The sequence below is a fragment of the Thunnus albacares genome, chromosome 1 (assembly GCF_914725855.1).
Source record: "Thunnus albacares chromosome 1, fThuAlb1.1, whole genome shotgun sequence".
Lineage (NCBI taxonomy): Eukaryota > Metazoa > Chordata > Actinopteri > Scombriformes > Scombridae > Thunnus > Thunnus albacares.
The window spans coordinates 15,810,004-15,837,903 of NC_058106.1; the positions used below are offsets into that span (position 1 = coordinate 15,810,004).

Here is a 27,900-nt window from a genome sequence, read left to right on the forward strand (position 1 = left end):
TTAAGTGAAGGACAGCAATATCAAGTATACATCAAATGTCTAATCCACCCTGGCATTCAGGTTGCTAACAGCCGGGGTTCTGTTTGGTTCTAATTTTGAAAAATACAAGAGACACATAAACACAAACACATATTGAGAATGTCTGTACATTTATACAATTAAAAGTATAGAAAACTGTACATTGTTAAAAGCTGCCAATACACAGTGGATTTGTGTTTCTGCAACAGCTACAAATAACATCATCATACAGTATGTTGAGCATAAAACATTAATAACATCTTTACCAACAAAATCTTCTACATCACAACAGTGAAACAGCTTTAGGATTCTTTATCTTGTACATGCAGTAGATAAGTACTTTTTACATAATACAAATGTGACAAAATATATTCAAAATATTTTATATGTAAAAACATACATGCAAAACAAACCTTGTCCAACAAAATTGCCCTATATAAATGTCTGTTGCCAAAAATCGGCTACCTTTGCACACAAATTATTGTGTCTACCCTTAACAAAGCTTCTCATATTGTTTGAATCTGCAAGTAAGTTTGCAGAACACTGAAATATTGCAGCAAGAAATTACACACAGCTAAACCTGCAAACACAGATCAAGAAATACAAAAGCAGAACCTGCAATTAGTGACTTTCACAAAACATAAAATATTTTTTTGATTCCATTTTCATTTTGCTTATGTCTATCTCCCTAAAATATCCAGTAAATCGAGATACTGCATCGAGCCCTTTTTTGATAAAAATGAATCCTTTAAACTTTTTGACACCACACTACTTTACAACCAGATAACGGGTGTTTTTAATTTCACACAATTTCAACACATTAGCTAGTGGAACAAAAAATACTCTGATAAAGTTAGCACTTCAGTGTTGAATGGAGTGGTACACAAATCACAGTAAAAGAAGACAATAACATGTCTTTACCAGCTTTTCACTTGAGGTTTCCTGAAAAGCCTTTTGAAAAATCTTTAACCTTTCGTGGACAATCATTTGCTAACTCACAGGAGAATCATGGCTAAATAAAGGCCACATAAAAATATATATTTAGCTAAATAATTCTCTGCTGTTTCCTTAGCCATAACACATTAGCATTTTCATAGATCACGACCTTTCCGAGATGAATGTGTCTGTCTTGATTTTTGCAGCCTAAACCTGGACCTCAACTCCAAATCCTATTTGTGTGTGTGTGTATGTGTGTGTGTGTTTGTGTGTGTGTGCAGTGATAGGAACTGGTCTAGATTTCATATTCTCTTCACAATGTTTCCTTTGGGTCCCACAGGTGTGGGTAATATACCTACAGTATAATAGCCTACTATCTTGTATATCTTGCATTGTCAAATCAAAACACATTTTTGTGTGAACTGTCATATATAGCACAAGACATACTCTTGTACATTTCATACTTCATGGCAGTATCACTGTATACACATGCTCCAGTCATATATGTTTTCCAGTCAGGAAGAAGAGCGGTCTGTCTTCCTTGGCGTTGGCAGTCTGGAATTCGTCACTGAGTCTGAACCTCCACTCCTCCTCCAGCTCCAGCCTGCCCACCGTCTGCCTCAAGGAGCTACGATCTGCACTGATCACACACAGAGTCGCACCTACAGGGAGGCGGACAGGAGGTAGGGGGATAGAGACTTTAACTATGACATAGGAAATAAAAATGACTCCAAAATGCAATAATCGCGTTAAACACAAGGTCAGGGTTCACTGTTGATATTTTGTTTCTCAAAATTAAGACAAAACATTGCATGTACTTCTCCTCATACTCCATGTCACAGAAATTATTGATCTTGATTTTTCATCTAACTATTTCTGTTTCACTCATTGCATTCATCTATAAAGGTGAGACACACTGAAAGCCTTTATTCCTGTATTGTGCCATGACGCAATTTCCTCCCTGTAGAGCAATAAAACTAAGTTTGTTGGTATTTTTTTTCCATTACTAAAATGCAACATGTAGCACTTTTAGGCATTCAGTATGAGACCTATGATTAGCCTGCTCTGCACAGTACTGTTACATCCCCTCCTATGTGTCACCCATGTGTCATCTATAACATACATATTTTTTATTGTCTGTATTTGGTCTGCCTTTGTACCTTTGAGGAAGGTGAACTTCTTCAGGAACCCAGGAGTCACAAAGGAGTCAGCGAAACAGAGGAGAAGGCCGCTGAACAGTAGCCCGGTGGTGCTGATGTTGACAGAGTGAGGTCTTGAACTCACAAAACACACCGTCACCTGCAGAGTAGAGGCAGGAGGAGTGTGACATGCTGTATATACTGTATGTTAGCATTTAAGGGTGAGAGCATCACAGTACAATGCACCTGAACATACAGCAAAAATACAGTAGTTTGCCTGCATAAGAAGCTAGATGTCAACTCAAAACAAACTGTCCTAGACGTGTATTGTGTAAGATGTGTGTATTTGTGGATGTGAGCCTACACAGATGTTTGGAGGTGAATAATCTACAAACAAAGAAGCTGTGATCCACATGTTTGTGTGTGTGTGCATGTGTGTACCTCAGGTCCCAGGTTGAGGTAACAGTCTACAGACAGTACAGGGTGTGTGTAGTTCTTGGTGCTGAGTGGAAACAGCTTCTGGCTGGTGTGTTGGAGGTACTTTTCCAGGAGAAGCTGAGCTGGCGTAGCCAAGAAAAGGTGCTTGCTGTCTGGGGCACAGATGTACTGCGAGGGCCCCACTGAGGTGGGAACATCTGTCATCTAGAGAAATTTAATGTTTTGTTTAATATTGGGGATGCACACAGTAAATCATTGGATGATACTGTCATTCACATCCATGATGAAAGATGAAATGGTAGAAAAATAAGATGCCCACTTTCTAGCCCCAGTAAAGAATGGAGAAATTTGTATTTAAATTACTTGCAATAACAATAAAGTTTTGTAAATCCCAATAAAATGTCTTTTATGTCTTTCTGCTCATTGTGGTAGATATTTTGGTTAGATACATTTTCCATGTGGCTGAAAAGCATAAAAATTGTAACTTTACTCACACTTTCATTGGTGCCAAAATGAAATTTCTTGAACAATTGATTATTTGCTATAATTATCATGGATCAACCATAAGAATCATGTAAAATCTATATCTATTCTATATTATGATGTGAAATTCAGACTAGCATTTGTACCTGTGTAGCTCCTAAGGTGGTGTTATATGATGTTTAACTTTTTGCATTATAAGTAATGATAATTATGAATTCCTCAAATCTGTTTCTTTATTCTGTTCTGTAACAAGCACTGTAAGTAATATGTGGTTCTATTTTCATGTTTCTTAGGCATCTACCTTGGTCTTGATGATAAATGTTCTGTATCCTCCTATGGCGATCTGCTTCTTCATGACACTAAAGCTGTTAAACCGGCAGACGAGCAGTCCGGCACTGTGTAGCCTCAGGGTGAAGTCAACGTCGTGACAGGTGAAGCGGTTCTGGTCATACTGGACGTTCTGACTTCGGTCGACATTGAGGAGGAGGAAGTCATGAAGATGACCTCTGGAGAAAGGTCCCCTTTGTTTATTACCTGGACGCAAGAAAACAAATTTCACTTTATTTCAAAATAAAATTACATGTTTTAAAGCAATTTCCTCCTAATTCATAAAGTAGCAAACTGCTGAAAATCCACATCAAAATTATTCAAAAATCTCTTAAAAGATTACACTTTCTTCTTTCATGTCATACTGTCAGCCTAAGCTTTGCAGGTAGCTCATTCCAAAGTTGAGAGATGCTAATAGAACCTCCGCTATCCCTTATCTTGAGGCTCTACATTACTGGTTATGTAAGGCTGCACACTGCTGATGGGGGCTAAAAGATCTGAGATATAGCGTGGAGCCTGAACTTGTAGAAATTGAAAAAATATCTGTACAATCTAAAACGTAAACATGGAACCGCTGAAAAGATGAAGACATAACAAGCTGTATTTATAGCTGAGGTCTAAGGCATCTACAACATCTAGAGTATGAGAACCCTTCAAAGCAACTTAATGAATATCTATTATAACTGTTTATTATTTTGAAGTGTCCCATACAGTCAAATTCTGTTATTTTGTATGGTATTTACAGAGACTGAAATGCCTTGGAAATGGTTCTTCTTAGTTTTCCAAAGTTTTTCACATGATGATCCCTGACCTGTGAGTCCACGACTGCTCCACTTCCTGATCCCACACAGTCCATAGTGAGCCAGGTCCGGACAGGCCTCCATGTGCTGTAAAACCTGCTTCAGTGACACAGCGTGCTCCACTGGACCACTAATAGCAGCGAAAAGCAAAGAGTAGCAATGTTAAAACCAACTCATGAAGTGACATACCACATATTCTTACTTCTGATACAAGCAATAGCTATTTTGTCCCTCACTATGATGCATATACTGTACATAATTGGTCTGTATGTACTTGCGTGCGTCGAGGTCCACTGCATTCCACATCACACATGAGTCATCAGCCAGGATGATGAAGGGCCAGACGTCACCTGCTGGGCCCCCTCCCTCCAACCGACGACTGCGTTCCAGCTCCAAGTTGTGATACGATAGCTCTTTAATCAGGAAGTGAGCAGCACCTGCAAGAGGACCAGAATCAGTTATTGAGGTGGTGGACTATGAAAAAACTTTGGATATTGCAATTTGAGTACATGTGATGCAGCAATAGTAGAAGCGTTAAAAAACCTATTCCAGCTCCGTTGAAGACTGTAGGCAGCACCAGCATGATGTGGTTGGGCCAGTACTTCTTGTAAACGGCCATTTCATACTCTTTGACCACCAGGATATGTAGATGTGAGGCTCCATCCATTGCATGGTACAGGTTAAACAGACCATGCTCATGACGGCCTGTGGTCGGGGTGAAGATTGGACTCTTGATGCAGTCTGGGCTCTGTGAAAGTGGAAAATAAATAAATTCATCTTTATAATTCATAGTATAACTGCTAAGAACATTTAAACAATTCAACACAATCTTGAAAAAGTAAAAGGAGAGTGTAAAGTAATGACCTCGCCCATTGTCAGCAGTGGCAAAACACCTCCAACTTTTAGATTACCACAGTTGAATAATAATGTAGTTTTAATTTCTCATGAATGACTACTTTCTAATAAGATAATCTTTGTGATAGCTCACAGGTTGGTTTCTAAAATGGTGCATGGGGCCCCCTGGGGGTCTACAATGATACAAGATACAGATATTTGAATGCTGGATGAATGATTATCAGATATTTTCAGTTATTTAGTGCTTCCATAAATTTCCAACAATATCCTCTCAAACAGAAACCCTCTAAAAATGTATATACACCATCATATCCATTATTTAAATGAAAATAAATAAGAACCACTAGGCCACAGTAATCCATTTTCCTGTAATGACAATTTGAGGCATAGTGTAGCATGTGGCACCACCTAGTGGTTCAAGAAGAGTATTTCATTGTGGTCATGGGGTCTGAAAATCACTGCTTTAATGCAATGGTCATGTGTTGAGATAAACAGTATGTGTCTGCACCTAGGAGATATGATTACTTCTCTAAACAGGAGAAGGTAAGTGTTTAAATTGACACTGCGTTCTATATTAAAATTAGATGTGTGAATAAAACAAAGAAGGTGCTTTGGTTATCTTGGATGAGAGATTTCACGACTATGTGTCAATTTTAAGAAGGCTAACGGGGTGACACACATCACTTTCTACTTAGTTCCATTTTTATTCTTATTCATACATCTTTTTTTATCATTTCTGCACCTTTTATCTTTGTTGTGAGACAAACAGTAACAGGACAATTTTGGTGCACTTAAGAGTCAGGGCATCATGACTCTCACAAACTATGATAGCCTCACTATCTGTTGTGATGTTGGTGTAGGAAAATGTTAAATTATTTTCCTGCTGGATTATTCTTCAATCTGTACATCTGCATCAGAAAATGCCTTAAACAAGGAAATGCTAGTAGTTGAGGTTTCATTGACAAAGGACTTACCCAATCAGAAGTGAGGGGCAGCCGCATGCTCTCCAGTTGGCCTCCAGGTTGACTGAAGCTGAAGTAGTGCTCTTTAGACTTTGGGATGATGAAGTAGAGCTGGATCTCTTCTCCAAGCAGCAGATGAGTGAATGTGAAGGCATGCAGAGTTGACTCATACATCTAAATTGTGATTAAAGGAGACATACAAGACAGCCTGTGACTTTTATATTTCAAAAGCAGCTTGAGAGTCATTTATCATATTGTGTGTTTGCGTGTTGCTGACCTGGTATCTAGGATTGAAGCCCAAGTACTGGTGACACTGTTCACAGTGATGATAGGTGTTGTATGCCGCATATTTAGACAGCTTGATCCTAGATGTCCGCCTACGTAGGTACACATCTTCCTGCCGTACAGGGTTTCCTGGTGAAGACAACACAGACAAAGACAGGTTAGGACAACAGCACAATATACAGATTACTTCAATGGAAAGGTCTGATATTTGGTTGAAATTAGTAAGAGTATAGTATCTATGATTGTGGATTGTGTTGGTATATTGGCTTGTGTGACAGTGTCTGTATTTGACTGACTGTGCCTACCATCAGCACCAGGTTTATATCCAGGACAATAGACTGCACTGATGTCATCATATTTGGGGTCATGGATGGTATAGTCAAAGGGCATCGTCCTCATAATGTCCGGATTGGGCCAGGAGGCATTGGGTGGGTTGTACTGCACCCCCTCTGCCTGGGTACCTAAATATACAACACATGTACAAACAGATGTATTACACATGACGTCACAGCACTGTGAAGATTGAAGATTCAAATCTGGTTTGGACACAGCCTTCACGGAATACTGCATACGAACAAATGATCTTGACAGCAGAAAACATCAAAAAACAGAAAAGGGCTTTGAGAGCAGTAGAATAGATTTTGAAAGCCATGTCTCTACAATTTACATGGTGTACATGAGAAGCGGTGGTTACTGCTGCTATACTGACTGAAGTTTATGTCCTCTTCATCGTAGATATCCACCTCCATCAGCCTGATCAGCATCCGAGACAGAATACCCAGGAAGTGCAGGTACGCTCCTGTCTTACCCACCTGACCAAGAACATTAGAACAAAGGGAAAAGAAGGTAAATGTATAGCATCAGCAAGTCAATGAGTTTTAGTAAAAGAAAGAAGGAAAGCCCAAAAATACCTGTGGGGGTCCACTGAGGAGCAGCCTGCGAGGGTGAAAGTTGTCACTTCGTCCTTCGGTGCGATTGCTGCTGTCCATGTGGAAAGAGCGGGGGACCGTCCACTGGCGATAATACAGTGACTGTTCTGTACATGTCATCATCTTACTCAGCAAGGGCCTACGCACAAGAGACATGGTTCATGGTTATATTCATGGTTCATATTTCTCCTAATGAGACTTTTATCATCAGCTTTTTTAAGGACACACTGAGTGAAGAGTTAAATGTTCATTCTGATTTAACGGTATAATGGAATGTTTTACCAAAACAGACAGGATGAATCCCATAGAATTAATCCACTATGTCACCTCAGACTTTCTGGTCAGAGTTTGAAGGTTATCATACTATACTTATTGAACTCTAACACCCTATTTTTATTCTGTTCTTAACATTACTAATCAATGAGCCAGTGTTATTTTTCTGCTTTTGTAAATAACAATTCCACAAGGACTTAAACAGTGAGATATACCCTAAATTAAAACAAAATGTTTATTGGACCTATGCAACCAATTTGGATGTAAAGTTTTCAAGAATTCATCACACTGTTAATTGCTCAGCTAAAGGCACGGTAGGAAGACACCATATTTTTAAGGCATCAGTTGTGTACCTGCCCTTTATTATTACTATTAGTATTATTATTATATGCTTTTTGTGAAAATGACCACAACAACCAGAAAGGCGTCCAATATTTTGATATATATATTACTGTTCATAAAATGCAACCTTTCATCACTACTAGCCATTAAAGTTTTGTTAGCATCTTCTGGGTAGAACAGTGGCTTTTAACTTTTTAAACAGCTTTTTTATTTGTGATATGAGATATACTGGAGTGTAAAAATATGTGTTCTACCTGAAGCTGCTTGCCCATGCGACAGACATGTGCGGCAGGAATGAGGTACATCGTGGAAGCCCGCTGCTGTCACTGGCTGTGATAATGTCGTAGAGAGCACGAGGGAGGAGCACAGAAGGCGGGCGACTCACTCCTCGTGCCCAGGAGCAGCTCAGATGAGGAGAGGAGGCTCGGGGGGACAAGGAGCCAGAAGAGGTGGATTTGGAGTGTAAATGACGAGACTGGGCAGGGGGCAGCGGTTGATTTTGAGGGTGAGGTATTTGCATCTGTGAGAGGGACTGGTGTTGGGGGAGTGTTTGCGAGTGAGGTTGGGGATTTGTTTGAGACAACAGCTGATTTTGACCCTGACTTTGGGGCTGCGGCTGGGAAATTGGCTGGGCTTGGGAATAACTTTGCACTTGAGGTTGGGTTTGGTGGTGAAGTGGGGGCTGAGGATATGAAAATGACTGAGATAAAGGCTGGGGCTGCAGCTGAGTCTGGGTCTGTGAGGGAGACTGGATGGTGTCCATTGTGTTTTTCTGGACATTTGGAGAGGTGTTGCTTTGGGCAGGGAAGGGATCTAATGCTCCATTGTCTGGGCATGACTGGAGCGGCTGGCTGGATGAAAGAGGGGAGTCCCCTGGAAACAAAAGAAAGAGACAGAAATAAGAAAAAGAGTGACATTAATACATTCACTCCTCTTTGTTTAATAAATTATCAACCAAATCAGTTGGGATTTCCCTTCAAACTGAAAGCAATTATTACTCCTTACTTAAAAACATTGACTAGTCACTGTCCATTGTTATCTCACCATTCTCCTGCCCCTCCTCCTCCTCATTGTCAGTGCTGCTGAGTTTTTCTGCATCACTCTCCAGCAGGTCACTTCCTGACCCGTGGTTGTGTGGAGGTCGTGACTCTGCCCTCACCAGGTAAGCAGCTAGTCCTAGCTCTTGTTCAAGTGTGGTACGATGAAGGTAGGAGCAGCTTATCACTCGAAGGTCGCAGTACTTCAGTGACCTGTGGAGAGAAATCATTCAGAGGTTAAACTTCAGATGACTTTAATTACATCTTAGGTAGCTTTTCTTGAAAGTTAAAAAAGTTTAAAAGTTGTTTTTTTTAACAGATTTCTGATGAGGGCCCCACAATTCCTGTTTTTGCTAGAATGTGATTCTTTTGAAAGTAATTTTTGTTCTTAGTTTGCCTACCTGGGCAATGATTCTCCCAGCGGCTCAGCTCCTGACAAGATCAGGATGCAGGGAAGGGCCTCAAGCTCCAGGTAGGTATGAGGAACCCAGTCGGCATCTTGGATTTTTAGCCATGTCTGCATGACACACACAAGCACAGAAAGCCTACATTTTATACAAAGGCTCTAAAACTAAACATGAAGGTAAAATGGAAAGGAGAGTAAATTGATTTTCAATGAGCTTATTTGTCTTTTTACTTGTGTATCTATCTATAAACAAATTTATCAAGTATTTGTTGATAAGTTTAACTACTCCCCCACCTTGATCTGATCAGTAAAGCTCTGTCCAATATTCAGAGCTTGGCTGGGATTCCCCAGTATGATTTCAAAATTCTCCTCCAGACCCAACTGCCTCCTCACTCTGGACAGCCGTCGGTGTGCCCAGGCTGCCAGAGCCAAAGAGGGGATCCGTAGCAGGACCATGTGACCGTGGTGGGCAGGGCATTGCTGGGCAGCAGTGAGCAGTGATTGCACGATCTCCAGGGTCTCCACAGAGGTGTGTTTGTGGAGATTGTGGGAGCCGCTGATTCTACCAGATGCAGCCATCAGAGCTACGCAGTAGTGTTGGATCAGAACAGTAGTCCGAATCACAGCACTGTGCAGCTTAGGGAACCTGGGAGAGACGGAAAGAGAGATTGTAAGGGTTTCTTGCTCCAATTTTTGTGTATACTTGCAAGTAATTTAAACTTAATTATTAGTAGTGTAATGTGTTTGTGTAGACTCGGTGTGTGCGTGTGTGTGTGTGTGTGTGTGTGTGTGTGTGTGTATACCTCTCTTCCAAGGCAGATACCATGCTTTCAAAAGAGGAATCATAACGCATAAGAGGCAGACTGCTTCCTGAACGGGTCGACTCTAAAAGCTCTGACACACCAAAGTATCGTGTTCTCTCATGATACAGGTCCACATCCTACACACACACAAACACACAATGTTATAGATCTATGCACATTCAAATAATTCAAGCGCCAACTCTCAGAATGTGTATCTCACACAGACTTCATCTATCTTACATTACTGAATGCAGAGGGCCAGTGGATCTCGTTGTAGGGGCTGATGCGGGTGTACTGCGTCTGCAGAGCGAAGGGGAAGGATGTGACGTGGAGAATCAGGATGTTGGGAGCATCTCTGACCTGTCTGGAGTTTAATAGCTGGTCCACCAGACCCAAACCACTGTCTGAGCTACTGTAGGATGCACTGAGTGACAGAAAGAAACACAGACAGGCAGATTGCTTTATAATGCCGTTGTATCAGGTTGTTGTACTGATGAAAATCAACAATAAAAAGTCAAAACATTAGTTATTCTGCATCACTTCTACTCTGTTTCTCTTTTTCCCTCTCAAACACACACCTGCTAATGTCCCAGTGAGCATGGTCATGGACCAGGATGTAAAGAGTGTAGGAGTTGCTGTGTGCTTCCTGAATGAGGCTGTCAATTCGTGCCTGAGCGCTCTGATCCATCTTGACCACATAACGCACAGCGTCCCGCTGAAACACACACTCCTGGTCTAAACCCCCAAGCTCCTGAAGGACACCTGAAATACACAGACAAAGAGAGAGAGGGTGGCACAGATCAACATCCAAACAAATCATGTTTATGGGCAAACACACATTCAGAATCTACTGCTTTTATGATTTTTTTCTTGTCTTTCAAAAAGAGAGAAAGCAGGAATTCAGAAAAAAGGCTGCTGGCAAAAAAGAGTCATGTAACTAACCAGAGCTCCAGAGGTGGAGAACAGTCTGTTGAAATGTGACCTCAGAGGGCGGGACCAGGATGAGGAAGCTGACCCTGTCAAAAGAACCAAGATCCAGGTTCTGTGTGCTGGAGTCTGCTATGGCACAAACATGGGACAGCAGCTTTCGGGCTACTGCCAGCTGGATTGGCCGAACCTCACGCCACTCAACAGAGTATTCTACACACACACAGACACAAATATACATCAGTGGATTCAATTTAAGAAATGAATGAACATTATTGTCTGATCTCAGCTGTGCACATTTGCTGACAAAAGAAGGAGCGATCACGTAGGCAGGAAATACATGCAGATGTAATCTAAGGCTGGATTTACATGTTTACAATAAGAGGAATTGAACATATATAATAATTTTCCTCAGGAAGAGTCACAGCTGTAAGAGCATATAAACACAGTACAGATCAAATCAAATTGTGGGTTTGAAAACTGAAAATTTGAAACCCTAGAACATATTAGGTTGAAATATGTAGCTCAAACGTATAAAAAGCATGGATTATAGCAGTACTGGATGATACCTAAAATAACATAGGAATAACACCAAAATGACAATGACAGAGGTAATGTGAGCAACTCTGTTGCTTGAGGATCCAGAGAATCTGTGACATCTTCCAGGAGAAAGCAACTGAAATTAGTTTGATATTAATCTTGTCCAGACAGTTAATATTCAAGTTGTATTTTCACACTGTTGTGAGCCACATAAATACATTCTATACACTGCAAACACTTCAACCTGTGTGAGTCTGTGTCTCACCTGAACAGGAGTCTTTTGGACTTGGTGCTTCTTTAGCACTGGGTGAGTCTTTTGAGCACTGTGTGTGTGAATCCTTTGGACTGTGTGTGTCTTTGGGACTGTGTGTGTTTTTGAGACTCCTCTCTTCAGCTGATTCTTGACTGCTGGATAACGGAGATGGCTCGTTGCTGTCAAGGGTGGCACTATCCAGGAGGGAATCCATATCCCCATCTGAGAAACAGGAGGTCACACATCATGTTGAAGTATACCATCAAACAGACATGAATATGCCTGTACTGCACACATAAATATGTGCGTACAGATCCACACAATTTCAGTCCCACAAATCAAAAGGCAGACAGTCAGACACACCTTGTCCGAGGGAATTGCAGTAATGGATGAGCTCCTGGGCAACACCAGTGGAGAGCTGGTGGTTGATTTCTCTCAGACCCTCACTGGAAGAGTACATACTCTCTGCCAAGGCACGACACTGGTGTTTACCTGCAGCACACATACACACAAATACACTGAATTAAAATATGCTTTATCGTTTTAGCTAAATTCTGAACATCTTTAATTACACTACCACATTAAAACTATGAAAACACAGCCCCCACCTGTGACTACCACACAGGACTGTGTTTCCTGTCCTGGTGCAGTTACAATGACAACTACGTAGTTGGTGTTTTCAAGCCGCCCTTCCATTAATCTGCTGAATGTTTGGTGAAGGCCTTGAGCCAAAGATGTGACCTGCTCCCCTAAAACCACCACACCCTCTGCACAGGACGATGCAGCCAGCTGGGCAAGCCAAGGGAGCTGGCTGGGGGTCAGGGGTTGCTGGCTCTGGGGAGGTAAGGAGAGATGCTGGGGCAGCCCAGGCAGGGTGGAGGGCGTCTGGAGACCGGGACAAAGAGGATAGGCAATTTGTTAATTGTTGTTAATCTGTCTTGTCATCAGTATTTGTCCCTGTAATATGTTGCATGAAGAGGACAGATATGACTGTCTACACATGAATGGATCTTTGTGCTATTAAGCTTGGTGTGAAGGGAGACAAATGCTTTTTGTGGTTATTTTGTGATTTTTGGACTCACCTCTATGCCGTAGTGCCTCCCTTGGGAGGCTGGTGTTTGAGGCTGTTGGTACTGTCTGATCTCACTGAGATGAGACTCCCTCCATGACCTCATGAATATCTGCTCCAAGTCCTCAATCAGGGGCACTTGGTCAGGGCCTATAAATGTAGGTGAGAAAGAAAGAAAACAGAGGTGTGGTGAAAAAGAGTTAATATTTATTCATTCAAAACACTTAACAGTAGTTTTATGGAAAATGTTTTTAACATGAGGACTAAAAAAGTTAGAGTTAGCATATTTGAATTTTTCACACCACATATACTGGCAGGTCAATAAGTGATAATGAGTGATAATGGTCAAATATGAAGCCACAGTCCTGACAAAATGATAAGTTTAGATCAAAAACACCCCATTTATCCAGTAAGTAGCTCATTCACTGATTAATTAATGGCTAGCCTGTCTGCCTCCTAGTGGCTATTATAAGGTACAGCAAGGATCAGGACTTAACCCTTGCAGTCCTAGTGAACTGTTTGTAATTACAGCCTGATACTTAACCAAGGTTTTAAACTGACCAAGCTGAACAAGGTAGTAGACAGTGAGTAGAATCTGCATCTCAGTCGACAGTGGCTGAATGGGTGATGGTCCGTAGTGCTGGTAGACTCTGGGGAGTGTCTGGGAGCTCAGGTAACAACTCTGGAGCAGAGAACTGACGAGCACTTCACTGACATTGCCAGTCAGCTGAGGAAGAGGGCCATGACCTGTGTCAGTGGGAGGCAGCAAGATAAAGAAGATGAACACATAGAGATGGTTGACAATAACTTGGGATCGGCTGTAGCTCAGGCGGTAGATTTGGCTATTAACCATAAGGTTGTTCATTGAGCCGATTCCAACCTGATGTCAAAGCGTCCTTGAGCAAGACACTGAACCTTCAGTAACTCAATGTATTTGTATGTAGGTAAGAAAATGAAATGTAGGAAAAGCATGAGTGGGTGGCAGATGGTTGGATGGAAAAATGGTAAGACTTTATAAAATTAGTAAAATGTAGTTAAAGATGATTACATTGGAAAGACAGTGCGATCAGGCTGTGGTGTAAATAAAAAATTAACAAAAACACAATGCAGACATCTTTGTCTGAGTCATTAAGGCTGTCAATTGCTGTCTTTATGATAGGAAAAGGGTGAATATATTTAATCATGAGCTATGTTAGATTTCACAAGTGTATTGTGTTTGTTTCAGTTACTACAGCAGAGTCTTGCTGCAAATGAACCCAAATAGAAACCAACTGTTATGCAGGATGAGGTGGTGGGAAAATGCAGTGCTATCTATTCCCAAGGAAGAGAGAGGGTTAAAAGAAGGGATAGGAAAATGTGATGGGAGGCACAAAAGCTGCCAGAAAGGAGGAAAAGACAGGAAAAGACAAGATTGGTGAAGTGAAGGGCAAATAAGTGATGAATAAGAATTGACAACAGAGAGAGAAGAAAAGGATGAAAGTGCATACGCTAAATACAAGAAGTGGTTGAGGGTATAGAAGATGGAGAGGGAAAGGTGGATGAGTTGACAGTTTATACAAAGAGGTGAAAAGGTTGTAGGGGAGGGGATGAGGGGAGGGTAGAGAGGCTGAGAAACAGCCTCAGGAGTTGGCTGACCTCTAACCTGTGAGGAGAGCCGAGCTAAAATGACCATCTGTTGGAAAGTTACTGAAAATCTCCCCTGTTCACCTGTCCAATCCTGACAGCGGGGTAGAAAATGATCGCCATAACCAGCTAGTCAGTAATAACCACCACTGATTAGTCAGCTCCCTCACAGGTGTAGTCTACAACTGCATGTGCTGTAGGGTGGTGTTGCAGTCATTGTGTGTGTCTGTGCATTGTAGCATCATATATCATTAATAAAATTGGTTGTCTGACCTTTGAAGATGACAGGTTGCAGTCCGCAGGTGTGTAACAGCTGATTGGGCACTGTTACAGACAGTCCTGGAGGAGAAAGTGGGGTTAAGGACCCCTGTGAGGAACTCAGTGGGACTGCAGTCTCTGGATGGGTGAGAAAGCACAAATATATATTTATATATTTAAATTTACACATACACACATGCAAACATATCAAGCAGCACATAACTCTTATTGCCACATCAGCATTACCCACACTGGTAACATTTTCTTTTAAATCCCCCTATATAGCATTTATAAGCAGTATTAAGAGTTAATAACTGGTTTATAACATATTGTAATGTTGTTGTTAGTATATGTAAGTGTTTGATGTATTTGTTAACAATTACAATGTTTGTATACTGCTTATAAATGCGTTGTGTGTTATCAATAAATTAAAATACACGTCTCATACGTTTCTCCCTTTATCATTTCTGTCCCATTTTTACCTGATCTGGCTCCATTAGTGGCAGCAGAGGACACAGATAATGTAGATAAGGCTGATGAAGATGGTAGTGTTTTCACGGTGCTCTCTGGCTGACTGTTGGCAGAGGACTCTGGTGACCAGCCCTTGTGCCTCTTTTTGGGGGGTCCAGCATTTGTATGAGGCCCTGGAGCATAGAAAACAAGATCACATTGTTTATTTACTTAAAATTTTGTCACTCATACTATTAATGTTCACAATGTGGAGAAATTAGATAATTTTCCATTTTGTACATTATAAGCATTTTTTTTTAAGTTTGTTATATTCTTCTTTTTTCCCAGTTAAGGGATCTTATTGCTGCTCCTGCTTTAATATTTGTAATTGCAATTTCATTTGTTGAGTTGATGTTTCCAGTTTGCTTTAGGAACAGTTTTATGGCTTAAAGAAGAGTCACTTTTTTAATTCCAGCAACCCACAAATCAGCAGAACATAGACTACATACTGTTTTAGGATCAACCTCTGTTGATACAGTAATGAGAAACAGTTGTATTGTAGTCATACATTAACCCTGTCTCTTCCTCTTCCTCTCAACTGTCTGTTGAAATGCAGTAATGAGGACTGGAGACACATAAAAGGTCCACTAGTTAAAAGAGCCATGAAAAAAAACAACATCGACAGGAAGGAAGCTTTTCATTCAGCGGGAAAGCAGGAAAAAAGATGAGGGAGAATTTTACAACCCTGGTTTATAGAGGTGACAGACTGAGAGAGTGGGAGGGAGAAAGACAGACAGAAGAGAAAAAGGGAGGGAGAAGTTTAGTGCCCCAAGTGTTGGCAAATGAAAGAAGGGGAAACAAAGGACTACCCCCAACACACAATGCAGCTGGCTGGCTCCTGTATGGCAAGGGTGTTATAACACACACACACAAAAACTGTTTGGGCTGCTGCTGGTAGGACCTCTCCCTTTCAGAGGTGTGAAGAAACCCAGGGGAGGGGCTTAATGACTACAGACACAAAATGACCACGTTTACATGCACACAAGAAGCCAGATAATAAAGCGAAATCAGGTTAAAGCAGAAATGTAATAACTTACATGCACTTAGTTGGTGATTTCTTTCTTCCAACCATATTTTTGTACTGGTATATTTCATGACTGTTATAAGTTAATACTGGGGAAACTGTTTTGTGGTATTTAAAACTGTCTCATTCCCAATATTTCATGGTTTATAAAACTGCGCTTATCTCCTTGTGTGTAAGAACTGAAAATGAAAAATGTATGACAGCGCTGTCTTGAGAAGGCGGAACAAAATGCATATTTAATATCTCTCCCTAACAGGGATAACCGTGTATGTGATTTAACCTTCCTGTTAATGTGACTGCATTCATTTCAGACTAAAGCCATGCAGGTGGTGTAACAGGAATGTCACTAGGCCCAAGCTTGTCATATTGCCAGCGTAATTTGTATGGGAAACTAACATAGGATCCATTTCAAAACATTCAATATGTTAAATTGTAAGGACATTCGTGGAGTGAAGTGCATGTGCATTTATTTACTAAATACTTCAGCAATCAAGTTGCTCCAAAATGCCTGGAATAATCTGACTGCAGATGCATGTTAATGCAGTGAAAGATTCCTCCTCTCATCCTCTGCAGGCATGTGGAAGTGCAATAGATATTGCATCTGTTGGGTTCAAAGGTTGTTTTTTTTTTTAATTTTTAGGTGTCGTGTTGTAAGATGTTGAAAGACAGATGAAGGCTGGCAAAACACTTTTTTATTTTACTTTTCAAATACTTAACCTAAAACCCCACACAAGCATAAAATTGGAGATTCTTAATACTCTGTGTGGATCACTCAAGTCTGATAAATATTTTATATTAAGTTTTTTTAAAAAGTTCAGTAAACTCACACTTTAATAAAAAGATCTTTTTCTTTTATAAGGGTGTAAAAAATAATGCAAGTGCATTACAACTATAACACATGTACATTCACTCTAATGATGAGCCAACACCTTAATAAGGTTTTCTCACTCGCATTTTGTTTCCTGGAATTAAGCATAACTTCACTGCCACAACTAAAAAATCTTCAGTCTTTCAGGTTACCCACACATCCTTCCGAACATAAAGCGGTTTATACAGCTGAAGTCACCAGAGTGCACATACAGTACCTGTAGTTGAGGGTCTCCCAGGCCCTGATTGATTTAAAGGCGGCTGGGCGATGGAGGAAACAGCATGGTTGCCATTTGTCAGTGAGTGGGGGACATCAGCGATTTGCGGCAGACCAATTGGGTCTACATGTGATGCTGCTGCATACAGAGATAGACAAAAATGAATGAATAATATTACTTATTGTAACTTTTTGTGATATATTGTGACACAAGTGTGTGTGGAGTGTGTTACCTGTGTAGCTTCCAGGTGTGTGTGATGGGTGAGTCAATGCCAGGTTTGGTGGCTGTTCATCTGATGTCACATGGCCTTCTGAGGGGTTGGACCCTATCTGTCTCATTCTGCCATCTGAAACACACACAGAGACGCACTAAGCAATTCAATATCCAGAGAGACAGAAACCTGTCTTTGCAGTAGCTAGGTTATTTTATAAATGTATTCATTTGTTTGTGTGTGTGTGTGCACACACAGGTACAGAGGCTGTTGTGGAGCTGCTTCTTGAAACAGGCTTCAGGGCTGTTCTTCATAATACTACACAGCTCTTGAGTTGTATAAATACTAACCTGCAGCAGATGAGGAGAAACAGTGCCTGCCTGGAAAGGAGGGAATTTAAATTACTCTGCATCTAATACAACACTAAATAGATGGACACTTTCTCTGTTCAGCCCTCTAATACCCTTCTCAGACAATAATAAGGGCCCAAAAAAAAAAAAATTCTGCTTTCTGTTTGTAGGAATGAGTCAAGGCAGGTTATCCAATCTGCACGACATTACCTCAACTGTGTTTGCTTGGCTTGGGTATTGAAGGGTGAACACACATTTCTATAACTATTACTAACCTTATGGTAGTACATGCCTTGTACACACAGAGTTGGCAGAGTGTAAGCCATTGTTGCATGGCAACATACTTTTTTGCCAGGAAGAAATTGCTTAATTTGTGAGCATACTGTGTATTTCAGACTTCTCAATAGCAAAACTTTAGCACGCTTGGAAAAAGAGGGTCTAAAGAGATGTCCTACCAGATAGTATTCTTTACATTTAATACAACCAAGCTCTGACCTCTTACACAATAAACACTGAGACTTGACCCTTACCCTCCCAAACAACAGGAGTAAAAAATTAAGAAGCAGAAACATTAAGAGGATACAATATCTACAAGGTTAGTATCCTTTCAAAGAGGCCTTTTCACCAGGTGGTGTCCTTTGACATCAGTATGATTTGACTGGTTACCTGCAGGCTGTAGCCTCTGTGTACACTCACTAGTCTCACCTTTGACCTGTCCTTAAGGCTTTACCACCTGTCCATCTAACAAACTCGTTACAAACCCTGTTAAACCTGTTACATTTTTAGATATAAAGGCCTTAATCCTAAAGCACGGACCACATTTGTGAATTCTTCTTCTCAACCTCATCTTTTTGTTCATGTTTCACTGTTCCACTTTGATTATACAGTAATGAACACATCTGCATTAATTTCTCAGAAACAATAATGTTTTATCTTTGTTATTATTTACTTACTAGCTATAATGCCACAAAAAGTATGATCAACACCTGATTCTTCCCACCATCTCTCAGCAACAAGAGCATACTGTACATGTATAGTATGACGGCCTTGTAGTTAAATAACTCCTCCAAATTTTCCATTTGCAATATCTAATTTGAGTGAAGTGTAGTGTCCAAGAGTGATAACATACTCATCAGATCTATATGGGTTACCTCTATTAAGTCAACTACCAACAAGCTGCTGCAAAATGTCATTTTCTCTTGTCCACAAAAACCAGTAAAGACAATTTCAACACACTAGGCCTTATTTTATATTTCATGAACGTTACTCATGACACTCCAGTCCACTGCTAAGCTGTCAGTTCATCAGGGTGGGGACAGCGCTGCTTTTTAAGCGCATTAGATGAGACAATGTGACGAGCTATGATTGTAAAAAAAATCTGTAATACACCCAGTTATATATATGACAATTTGACTTCCACCCTGTCTCCATATGTATCCCAGATACATGGTGCACCTCCAGCCACAACATATAAAAAGGCACACTCAATTTTCTGTTTCTGTTAATATAGGCTCACCACAGTTTTATTCAAGTAAAAATCCAAAACAAAATCAGTGTTTGAGCCACATCTAGAATCAAAAAATCACTTCAGTTGCTAAGTACAACACATGTATCCATCTCTGCCGCTCTTACCATGTCCCCTCCAACAGATGGGAGCTCCTTTGACCAGCACGCCCTGGTTGTTTCGGTACAGATGGTATTTTAAGTGCTTCTGTTTCTTGGGCTGGGTGCTGAGCTTCAGGTTAATGTGGTTTGAGAACTCTGTAAAATAGCGGAACCCTTTCTCTCCACAGCCCATACAGTTCCCTGAGAAGCCTGGAGGGAGCAGACATACAAAAAAAAATGAATCATCAGAATTGAACATGATTTATGTAAACCTACAGTAACTGGGAAATGAAACAAGGCTGTTTTTTCAGTCCTGAGAGCTGACATTTTATAGAGCTTTTTACTTTTCAGCAAACAGCAATAATATTTTTCTGTGTAAGTCTCCTGCCTCACCCAGCAGAGCGTTGCGACCCCGTTCATCCGGCAGGAAGCGGCGGTCCACAGCACACACCAGCAGGGTGTCAGAGAGGGAGGGGGACTTCACCCCGACCAACATGAACCCAGGGGGAACATCCAGGGAATCTGATGCCAGCGACGACAGACGCAGGTCTCTGCCTGCCTGACAGAAGCCTGTGGGGAGAATAAGACAGGGATAAAAAAGTTATTTTCCCAAAATGATCTGGTAGTAATGTCCTATATGGTGCTTTTCTTTGACTTTTATAGTAGATCTTAGTTAACCATAAAGAAGAAGAGCAATAATATATACAAAGAGCTGACCTGCATACTTTTCTGCTGCTTGTTCACCCTTTGTTGTCATTAAGATTTCTTGTACAGGTGAATTCAGTTTTATGTTCCCAACTACACCCTCCCCTTAAAGCGCCTGGCACTGCCTTATGGCTGCTTCTAAAGAAGAAATCTTTATATTTTTCACACTTCTCCGGTCCGGCAGTATGCAAAACCAACCGCAGTTCTCTGTCATTTGGATGATGCACATGCATAAAGGGGGTGAATACTGATTACATGCATAATGTGCCATTTATCACTGGGAAACTGCACTTCCAGGTTAGCATGTATGCTTGAAAACATGCATCCCTTGGTACCAATTATGACTGAAATGAGGTGTAAAATCTCAGCAAATCTGGCCCTGTACATATGTGTACAAACCGTCTGTGGTACAGCATCCCTCAGGTGGGGTTTTCATCTGATAGGGTATTGGAGGGCTGTTAGACTCTGAACCGTCTTCATCATCCTCATCATCATTCTCTGTTCGGCCTGTTGGGGATATATCCACAAAAATATTGTATGGAAAAAATTGTAAAAAAAAACAAAACATGGATGGAAAGCAATCTGAGAAACAGAGTTCAGGATTCCAGTTGGAGATACAGTATTTTCAGGAAAATAAGTAACCCTTTTGCTGAAACCATTATCTATGGTGCTTCTATGCAACCCACCATCGTGTGGCAATGACTGCTCACTCTCCAGATATAGCTGAGAGAAAACAGGCCGCGGCACTATGGTGTTGGACCTCAATGATGCCTCGATGGAGTTATGAAGGACCTCCTCAAAGCGTGTTGTCCGCAGCTGGCCTGCATAGGAGTTCCCCATTGCTGTTCTGAAAAACACAGTAACTTTGTGTTGGATACTCAACAAATATTTGTTTAAGTGACAGCAATTTGTTCTTCTTTGAATTAACTATATACCAAATACCCACTGTGTTTTTGGTGTCCAGTTTAGCTTTTACTGCACTCAAAGTCAGATTTACCAGTCTTTCCATTTTACAATATTTAGTTTTATTTATCTATTATTAAGTGTTATTTTAGTTTTGAAGCGACAAGAAAAACTGAATCTATCCCAGCAATATCTGACCAATAATTTAATACGAAGCAAAGCGGGTAATGAAACAGTAAAACAAACAGACCATGTATTTAATGAAAAACACTCTGCTGTTTATATTGTTAAAGCCCTTTGAGAATGAAAATAAATGTACTGGTTCATATTGTTGGGCCAAACACACACACATACAGGCACATGGACACATGCACTCTCATGCACAGATGAACAGTAAAATCCAGAGACACACTGAAAAACACACACACAGGCACACACACATAAACAGTGGTTACTATTGGGTGGCATTTGTCCAGACAGCATGCCATAAAATCAGCTGCACTGACAGTGTCAGGGCACCCTGACCTAGACTCTACTCCCTCTGTTTTTCTACTTTCTCTCTCACTTTCTCTCTATCCAGTTCGCTCTAGTTTCTCATCTGCTCTTGAACAGAGGAGGAAGTCTCCTCGAAACCAGCTCTGTGAAAGCACCTTTTCAAACCTGGACTGAATACTGTTTTTGTAGCTGTTAAACTCAACTTATTACCAGCAATGCAAATGCACTGATTTATTTTAAACTGTTAACTGAAGGGCATAAAAAGTGTGTCTAAGTCGATGTTATTGTTTAATATCTTGTTATAAGTCAGTGTTTTAAATTAAATGTAAAGATCCCCTCCCTAGAACAATGTGTCTCTGATATGGTTTTTCCACAAAAAAGTACAATTGCCAATTTAAAATCCTTCATTTTAGAGTGGTAATTATCCCTCATTAAAAAATCCAGAATCTATGAATATACAAATATATTTCTTTTCAGAAGTTTAACTGCTGGACACAAGATGTCTCCTACTTCACTGTAAAGTCCATTCTAAGTGTATGTGCACTGGAGGCTTCAAGTTTCCACATCACACTTGTATAAGTTGAATACTGGACTGCATTTTCTTATTCTTATCTACTTCTTATTGTTTGTACATGATTTTTTTTCTTGTGCAAGATACAATGTTATTACTGAATATATAATAAACACTGAAATGACTTAGGGGTATAGGCATTAGAGGATTTCTGTTAGACCCAAAAATGTTTTGTACAACAAACAAACTGGGTTAGTGAGGAGGGAAATAAGAAGGTTGGACTGTAAGCACAATTTAATCCCCCTTCTCTAAACCTTTGACTGCCCATATGCTGGCTAAGACACACACACACACACACAAGAAGCTACACATGACTGACTGACAAACCTGGTAGCATGACACTCATTGACCAGTCAGCAACCTGCAGGTCAGCTAAATGAAAAGACTGGCCTGTCAGATTACAGTCTTAAAGCTGTTTGTGTCATGAGGAGACATGTTAGAAGGACTACAGCTTCCCATCAGAGTGAGGACTGTCTGTTTAAAAACAATGAATCCCGCAACCAACAACATTTCAGGCTAAATCAAAGACAATATTACTCAAAGAACAATTTGTCTTTTTAAATCAAAAACAAAGATATCTGTCTCCACTGTGATGTATTATATCATTGCATCTCTTGTCAGCAACATTTGCCACTTAATTTAAAAGTTAAATGAAAACTTTGAGGCCAATAAAATATGAAGCTAAAGTCTGATTTTTCAACAACATAAAATAATCTTCTTTTTAGGCCTTCTACATGGCTCCACATTTGTTTAACTTGTGCTGTACCTAGATGATGTTCCACATGTAGCGGTGAGTATAAATGCAGTATGTACAGTAGGTAGGTCTAGGTTGAAGCTGGAGATGGGTAAAGTTTATCTGACAAACATATGATACAACATTAAAACGAATGCTCTTAATGAAAGACAAATCACGTGACATGTTGAACACACACAAATACAAAGACTCCCTCACTCTTTCTCTCTCTCTCACACCCACACACACACACACACACACACACACACACACACACCTTACGGGCCACCTTCTGCTTCCACACTTTCATATGTAAAAAAAACAATGCAGTCTTTTAATGCCTTACACCACTTTGTAGAGAGACAGAGGGGTGGAAGACAAAAAGCCCTGTCATAACACAGCCAGCACTAAGAGGAAGTAATCACACCTTGTACCAAAGAGAAGACCTAGCTTTACAACCCAAAAAAAGAGGAGATAGGGAGGGAAAAAGGGAGGGAGAAGATTAAAGCAGGGAGACGTATTCAACCTTTTATTGAATCCTGACCAAAATCCTAAACATCTGACCAATTGTGAATCAAACAAGTAAGTTTTTACTGCATGATAACGAGATGAAGGCATCAAATTTGAAATATTAAACTTCTTGAACTCTTTTGAGCTCTCGGTCACAGTCTTGTAGCTACTTGGTAGATAAAAAGTTTTTGTGCTAAATGTCAATTTGGTTCAAAATCGTGTACCATCAAACACTGTGTGTGTGGGTATTGATACAGGATACAGAAGATGCATAGAAAATGCATTCATTGTGTGTACTATACTGGTTACCACTGTGCTTTAAGGGCAGTAACAAAACACACAAAAGCATCTTAGTGCTGTGATTTGTATTGTTCAGTCAAAATGTCTATCTCCATCTTTACTCTCTAGCTGTACGTGTGTAATCTGAATTTATTATTTAAGGAATATTTACTACTAGAATGGCATGCATCCCAAACAAAACCCAGGAGATTTGTAGCACATAAAAAAACGACATGCACTGTAGCAGAGAGGACAGAAAGAAGCAGAAAAACTTTTAAGGAAGCTTTGTTGATCTTTTCTCCTCCCATCCCCCCCTCTCCCCCCTCCTCTCTCCCTGACATGGAAGTGGGAGATCCTTTCATCCCCCCCCCCGTCCTCTTCTTCTTCTCTTTCTGTCTCTCTTTCACCCTGGGGAGAGAGACACTATTGTGGTGTTTTATGACCCCTTGGACCCCCTTCCCACCACCACACTCAAAAACACACAACCTCACACACACAAACCTGCATTTAGGATCCCTTTATACTCAGAGCCCTGTACGATCCATAGACTATACTACTACATCATAGTTTTTCTACTAAGCATTATAACACTTTTTAACATGCTGTTATTACTTATTAAATGTACTTCAATTGGTGTATTTACCCTAAAAAACAAACCAAGATCGACATCCATGATTATTAATGGGAATCAGTGAATTATGAATATGTGCCAGCGTCTTCTGGAATGCTACAAAAACTTTTTAAGCCAATTTATAAAAAAGAAAGTTCTGGTTACTGCCCATACACACCATATAACAGGCTGATACATGATGTCCTTGCTAATATATGCAAACCCACATATACACTCTCTGCTTTAAGGGCATGGATGTATTAGTTTGAGGGATGTCTCATGACCGCAAGGTCAAAGGTGAGTCCAGATAACAATGTTTAAGCAAGACTTTGATGTGGCCTATACTTCTAATACACACGCACACAAACATACATGGGTGCACACACACACACACACATACACACCCCCACACACGCTCTCCCATGGGCTCGAGCTCAGCGGACACAAAGGGCTTGTCTTGGGGGGTGAAAGGTCATCCTGGGAGAGGTCAGATAAGAACCCCAGGCTCTTTCTCTGTTAGCCAGGCCCACATACCAGCCGTACACACACAAACACATGCAGCATCCCAGCTATTCTTTCTCTCTTTTCAGACTGACAAGCAGGGGTGCAGTCTCCAACCTCCACCCTTGCACGTTGAAAAGCAGATCATATTAGACACTCACACACAAAAGCAGCCACGCACAGTTAAGTGAATGTGTGAATACAAATGTGTGTACAAACAGAAGCTATTTTGGAGTGGTTATGTGTATGGTTTGTGCGTGTGTGTGTGTGTGTGTGTGTGTGTGTGTGTAAGAGAGAGAGAGAGAGATAAGGCCAGAGGAATGTCGAATGTCGAGCAGTGTCATCTGGTCAGTATAGCACCTCTTTCAGCCCTGAATAGTAGAATTAAAAGAGAAAAACTTCCAGCTTTGCAGATGCTCTGTGAGCACTGACCCACAGCAAAACACATATGCAAAGGGAGTTGTACACACATACACACACACACACAGGACCCTCAGATCACTCATCACTGACCTGTGTGACCCACAGCAAATGCTCTCATTCACAGTTTGCTCAACAGACACTGGATCGATGGCCAGCCTGCCAACTGGCCAACTGCTCAGTCAAGCCCTCAGTGAGACATTCAACTATACATCTTCACACTCATCCTCACACATTTAACTGGCTACTTACTCAAAATAACAGAATTTCCTGCAAACAGTATATATCTCCAAATAAATTACAATGATTTTTCATTTCATACCTGCCTGAAATTACCATCTTTACATTATTAGATTGTTCACTATTATACTGTATAACATGGAAAACCATCTCAGCTGTGAGCTGCAGCAGGACAGCACACACAAACTATTGATATATACTGTAGATATACTGACTCTCTGCTGCAAGACACTGACACTATGTGTCTACATATAGCATATTATCTGTTAACGGTAGTGCAGTGAAACAGCTGCAAGAAGCCACAAAGCTTCAACTCCTTGAATATTGTATGTCTGCTCAGCCTGTTGCTTTGTTATGCTCCATGTCCTTGAGCTGTTTTCTTTTTTGCTCTCTCTATCTTGCATAACTCCTGGGAACTTGTGTTGTCTACAGACATGCAAATCAGGCTGAAGCTGTAGCTTAGCATGGTTTTAAACATTTTAGCTGCTTTAGGTACTACACACATTCAAAGACCCCTTTCATCATGAGTTACAACAAGTGATGTTTATGTGATTAATGATAAAGCAGCAGCAGAAGTCAACACATGGATACAACTGTATGAATATACTGTACACACAAATAAACAAACTGCACTGTCTTTCCCTCTGTGTGTTTTTTCCAGTTTTCAATACAAAACACTCATTCGTTTCATAGCCATCAACACTAGATCCAATATAATATGTTCGTGAAGCAATACTAAATGGCCTGTTAGAGAAATATAGACTACCAATACATTTATCCTATCATAACAGATCCAGTATACCAAATTATTGTACCAAACTCAAAAGTGTTTTTGTTTGACGGACGTATGAATGCATCATTGAGCAATCATCGGTTGTGTCTTATCCTGTGGTGACAAGTTATTCCTAACTAACTGCAAAAGTTTACAAAAATCATAGTGTGTAAAACAAACTCAAAGAATTGTATAACTCTGCAAAACGATTTTGGTTGCAGCCAAAACTGCATGATTTCAATAGCCTACATGTTTGGAGTCCATTAAACTAACTTGTGAGCTGCATCTGGCAAATGAGTTCAGGCCTTGTGTAAAATATATATATTACAAGTAACCAGACCAGGACGAATTATCTTTTGTTACTGGACAAGTCACAAATCGGTGTTGCCTTGATTACAACATACATGATTACAAAAGTGTACGTTAGTTTTCAGACTATATGAAGAAAAAGAAAAAAAGAGAGACGTTGTGTGGATTACGTAGAAGAGGTTTACAGAAAATAAACATGAACAAACAAAGTGTGAAGATTCAATACATATGCCCAGGTTCCAGCCAAATTTCAAAGCTACAGTTGAGCAGTTTAAAAGCCTTCTGAAGGATTGTTAACAGCATCAGCAGCAACAAGGCAGACAGTGAAGGTCTGCTTTTCATTATCATGAAGCCAGGGATGTAAGTAAGGTAATGTGCTCCACCTGCAGAAAAAAATGCTGTGGAAACAATCTTTTGAAACTCAAACTAACCTCTACAATCCAGCGGGAGAAGCTCAGTAACTATTCTTCATGAAGAGGCTGCACGGTGATCCTGCGCGCTGTCACCATCTCTCCTGCGCGTGTCATCACCTCTGATCTGATCTCGTCCTCCACGAGGAGAAGAGGAGGGGAGGAGAAGAGGACCCTCCCCCAGTCCTCCACGGTAATAACGGTACAGTCCGAGCGGCGGCCGACTCCCCTTACCACTTAACCCGGTTCGTGTCCAGACGGTAACCCTAGATTTGACCCATTCATACAAAACTCTCGCGAGATTTGTAATGAAGTAGTAACTTTATCCCTATGCTTTATCCCCATACCACGTTTCAAGTGATCATTTCAACACAAACCGTGATATGTCTCTTAATCTAACCAGACCTTAACCACAGCGTTGTCACGTCATAAAACAACGAGACGAGTATAATAGAGTTTCGCAAAGCTAGGGTTACCATCTAGAGACGACCTTTAACTCGTTACTCTTCTCCAAGGTAATGTCACACTGTAAGTAATGCCACATCTTTGTTGTATTTTAATGATGAAAATAGGCTTCAAAACAACACTTGGAACGAAGAAACCTGTAAAAAGCAGGCTACAGGACCCGCCAAGTATCATACAAAACAGAAAAATAAATAGCCAACAAACGAAATAGTCAAATCTAGTCTTAGTTCATTCTCTCTCCCAAGTCTCGAAATACATATTCTGCAATAAGCTGATTAATGGGATCAAATAGACTAAACTACATGATGTGCTCTAAAACATGTCCTGTTCCTATGACTTGATAATTTAGTCACATAGAGCAAGTGGAGATTTATTTTCATCTATCCTTTAGCAAAGTTAAAGTTTGTCTCTTTTAATATAAAATGTATTAGACATCCATATGTTACAAGTGAATCAGACCTGACAGGACGACAAATAAAGACCCTGGGA

The 27,900-nt window shown here is 40.5% G+C and overlaps 1 protein-coding gene across 2 annotated transcripts; it reads right to left on the minus strand.

Moving 5' to 3' along the window:
• Window positions 1-132: 132 nt before the first annotated feature.
• On the minus strand, window positions 133-27,181 carry greb1 (growth regulating estrogen receptor binding 1). Of its 2 annotated transcripts, none has more exons than XM_044345989.1 (34): window positions 26,968-27,181; window positions 20,880-21,040; window positions 20,593-20,700; window positions 19,882-20,058; window positions 19,516-19,698; window positions 17,555-17,668; window positions 17,323-17,457; window positions 15,186-15,347; window positions 14,719-14,841; window positions 13,384-13,569; window positions 12,836-12,972; window positions 12,362-12,638; window positions 12,117-12,245; window positions 11,766-11,975; window positions 10,976-11,173; window positions 10,612-10,795; window positions 10,274-10,457; window positions 10,034-10,170; window positions 9,525-9,876; window positions 9,226-9,341; window positions 8,832-9,037; window positions 8,042-8,660; window positions 7,155-7,311; window positions 6,953-7,055; window positions 6,549-6,704; window positions 6,236-6,372; window positions 5,971-6,132; window positions 4,685-4,889; window positions 4,416-4,578; window positions 4,153-4,271; window positions 3,316-3,548; window positions 2,535-2,735; window positions 2,115-2,253; window positions 133-1,616 (listed from the first exon to the last, which is right to left on the minus strand). In XM_044345989.1, exons 2-34 carry the CDS (start codon window positions 21,031-21,033, stop codon window positions 1,453-1,455), a joined length of 6,030 nt encoding a protein of 2,009 aa, XP_044201924.1. In that variant the 5' UTR covers window positions 21,034-21,040; window positions 26,968-27,181; the 3' UTR covers window positions 133-1,452. The 2 variants fall into 2 exon arrangements, with proteins under 2 accessions (XP_044201924.1, XP_044201915.1); XM_044345980.1 differs by having other exon boundaries at window positions 17,323-17,460.
• Window positions 27,182-27,900: the final 719 nt, after the last annotated feature.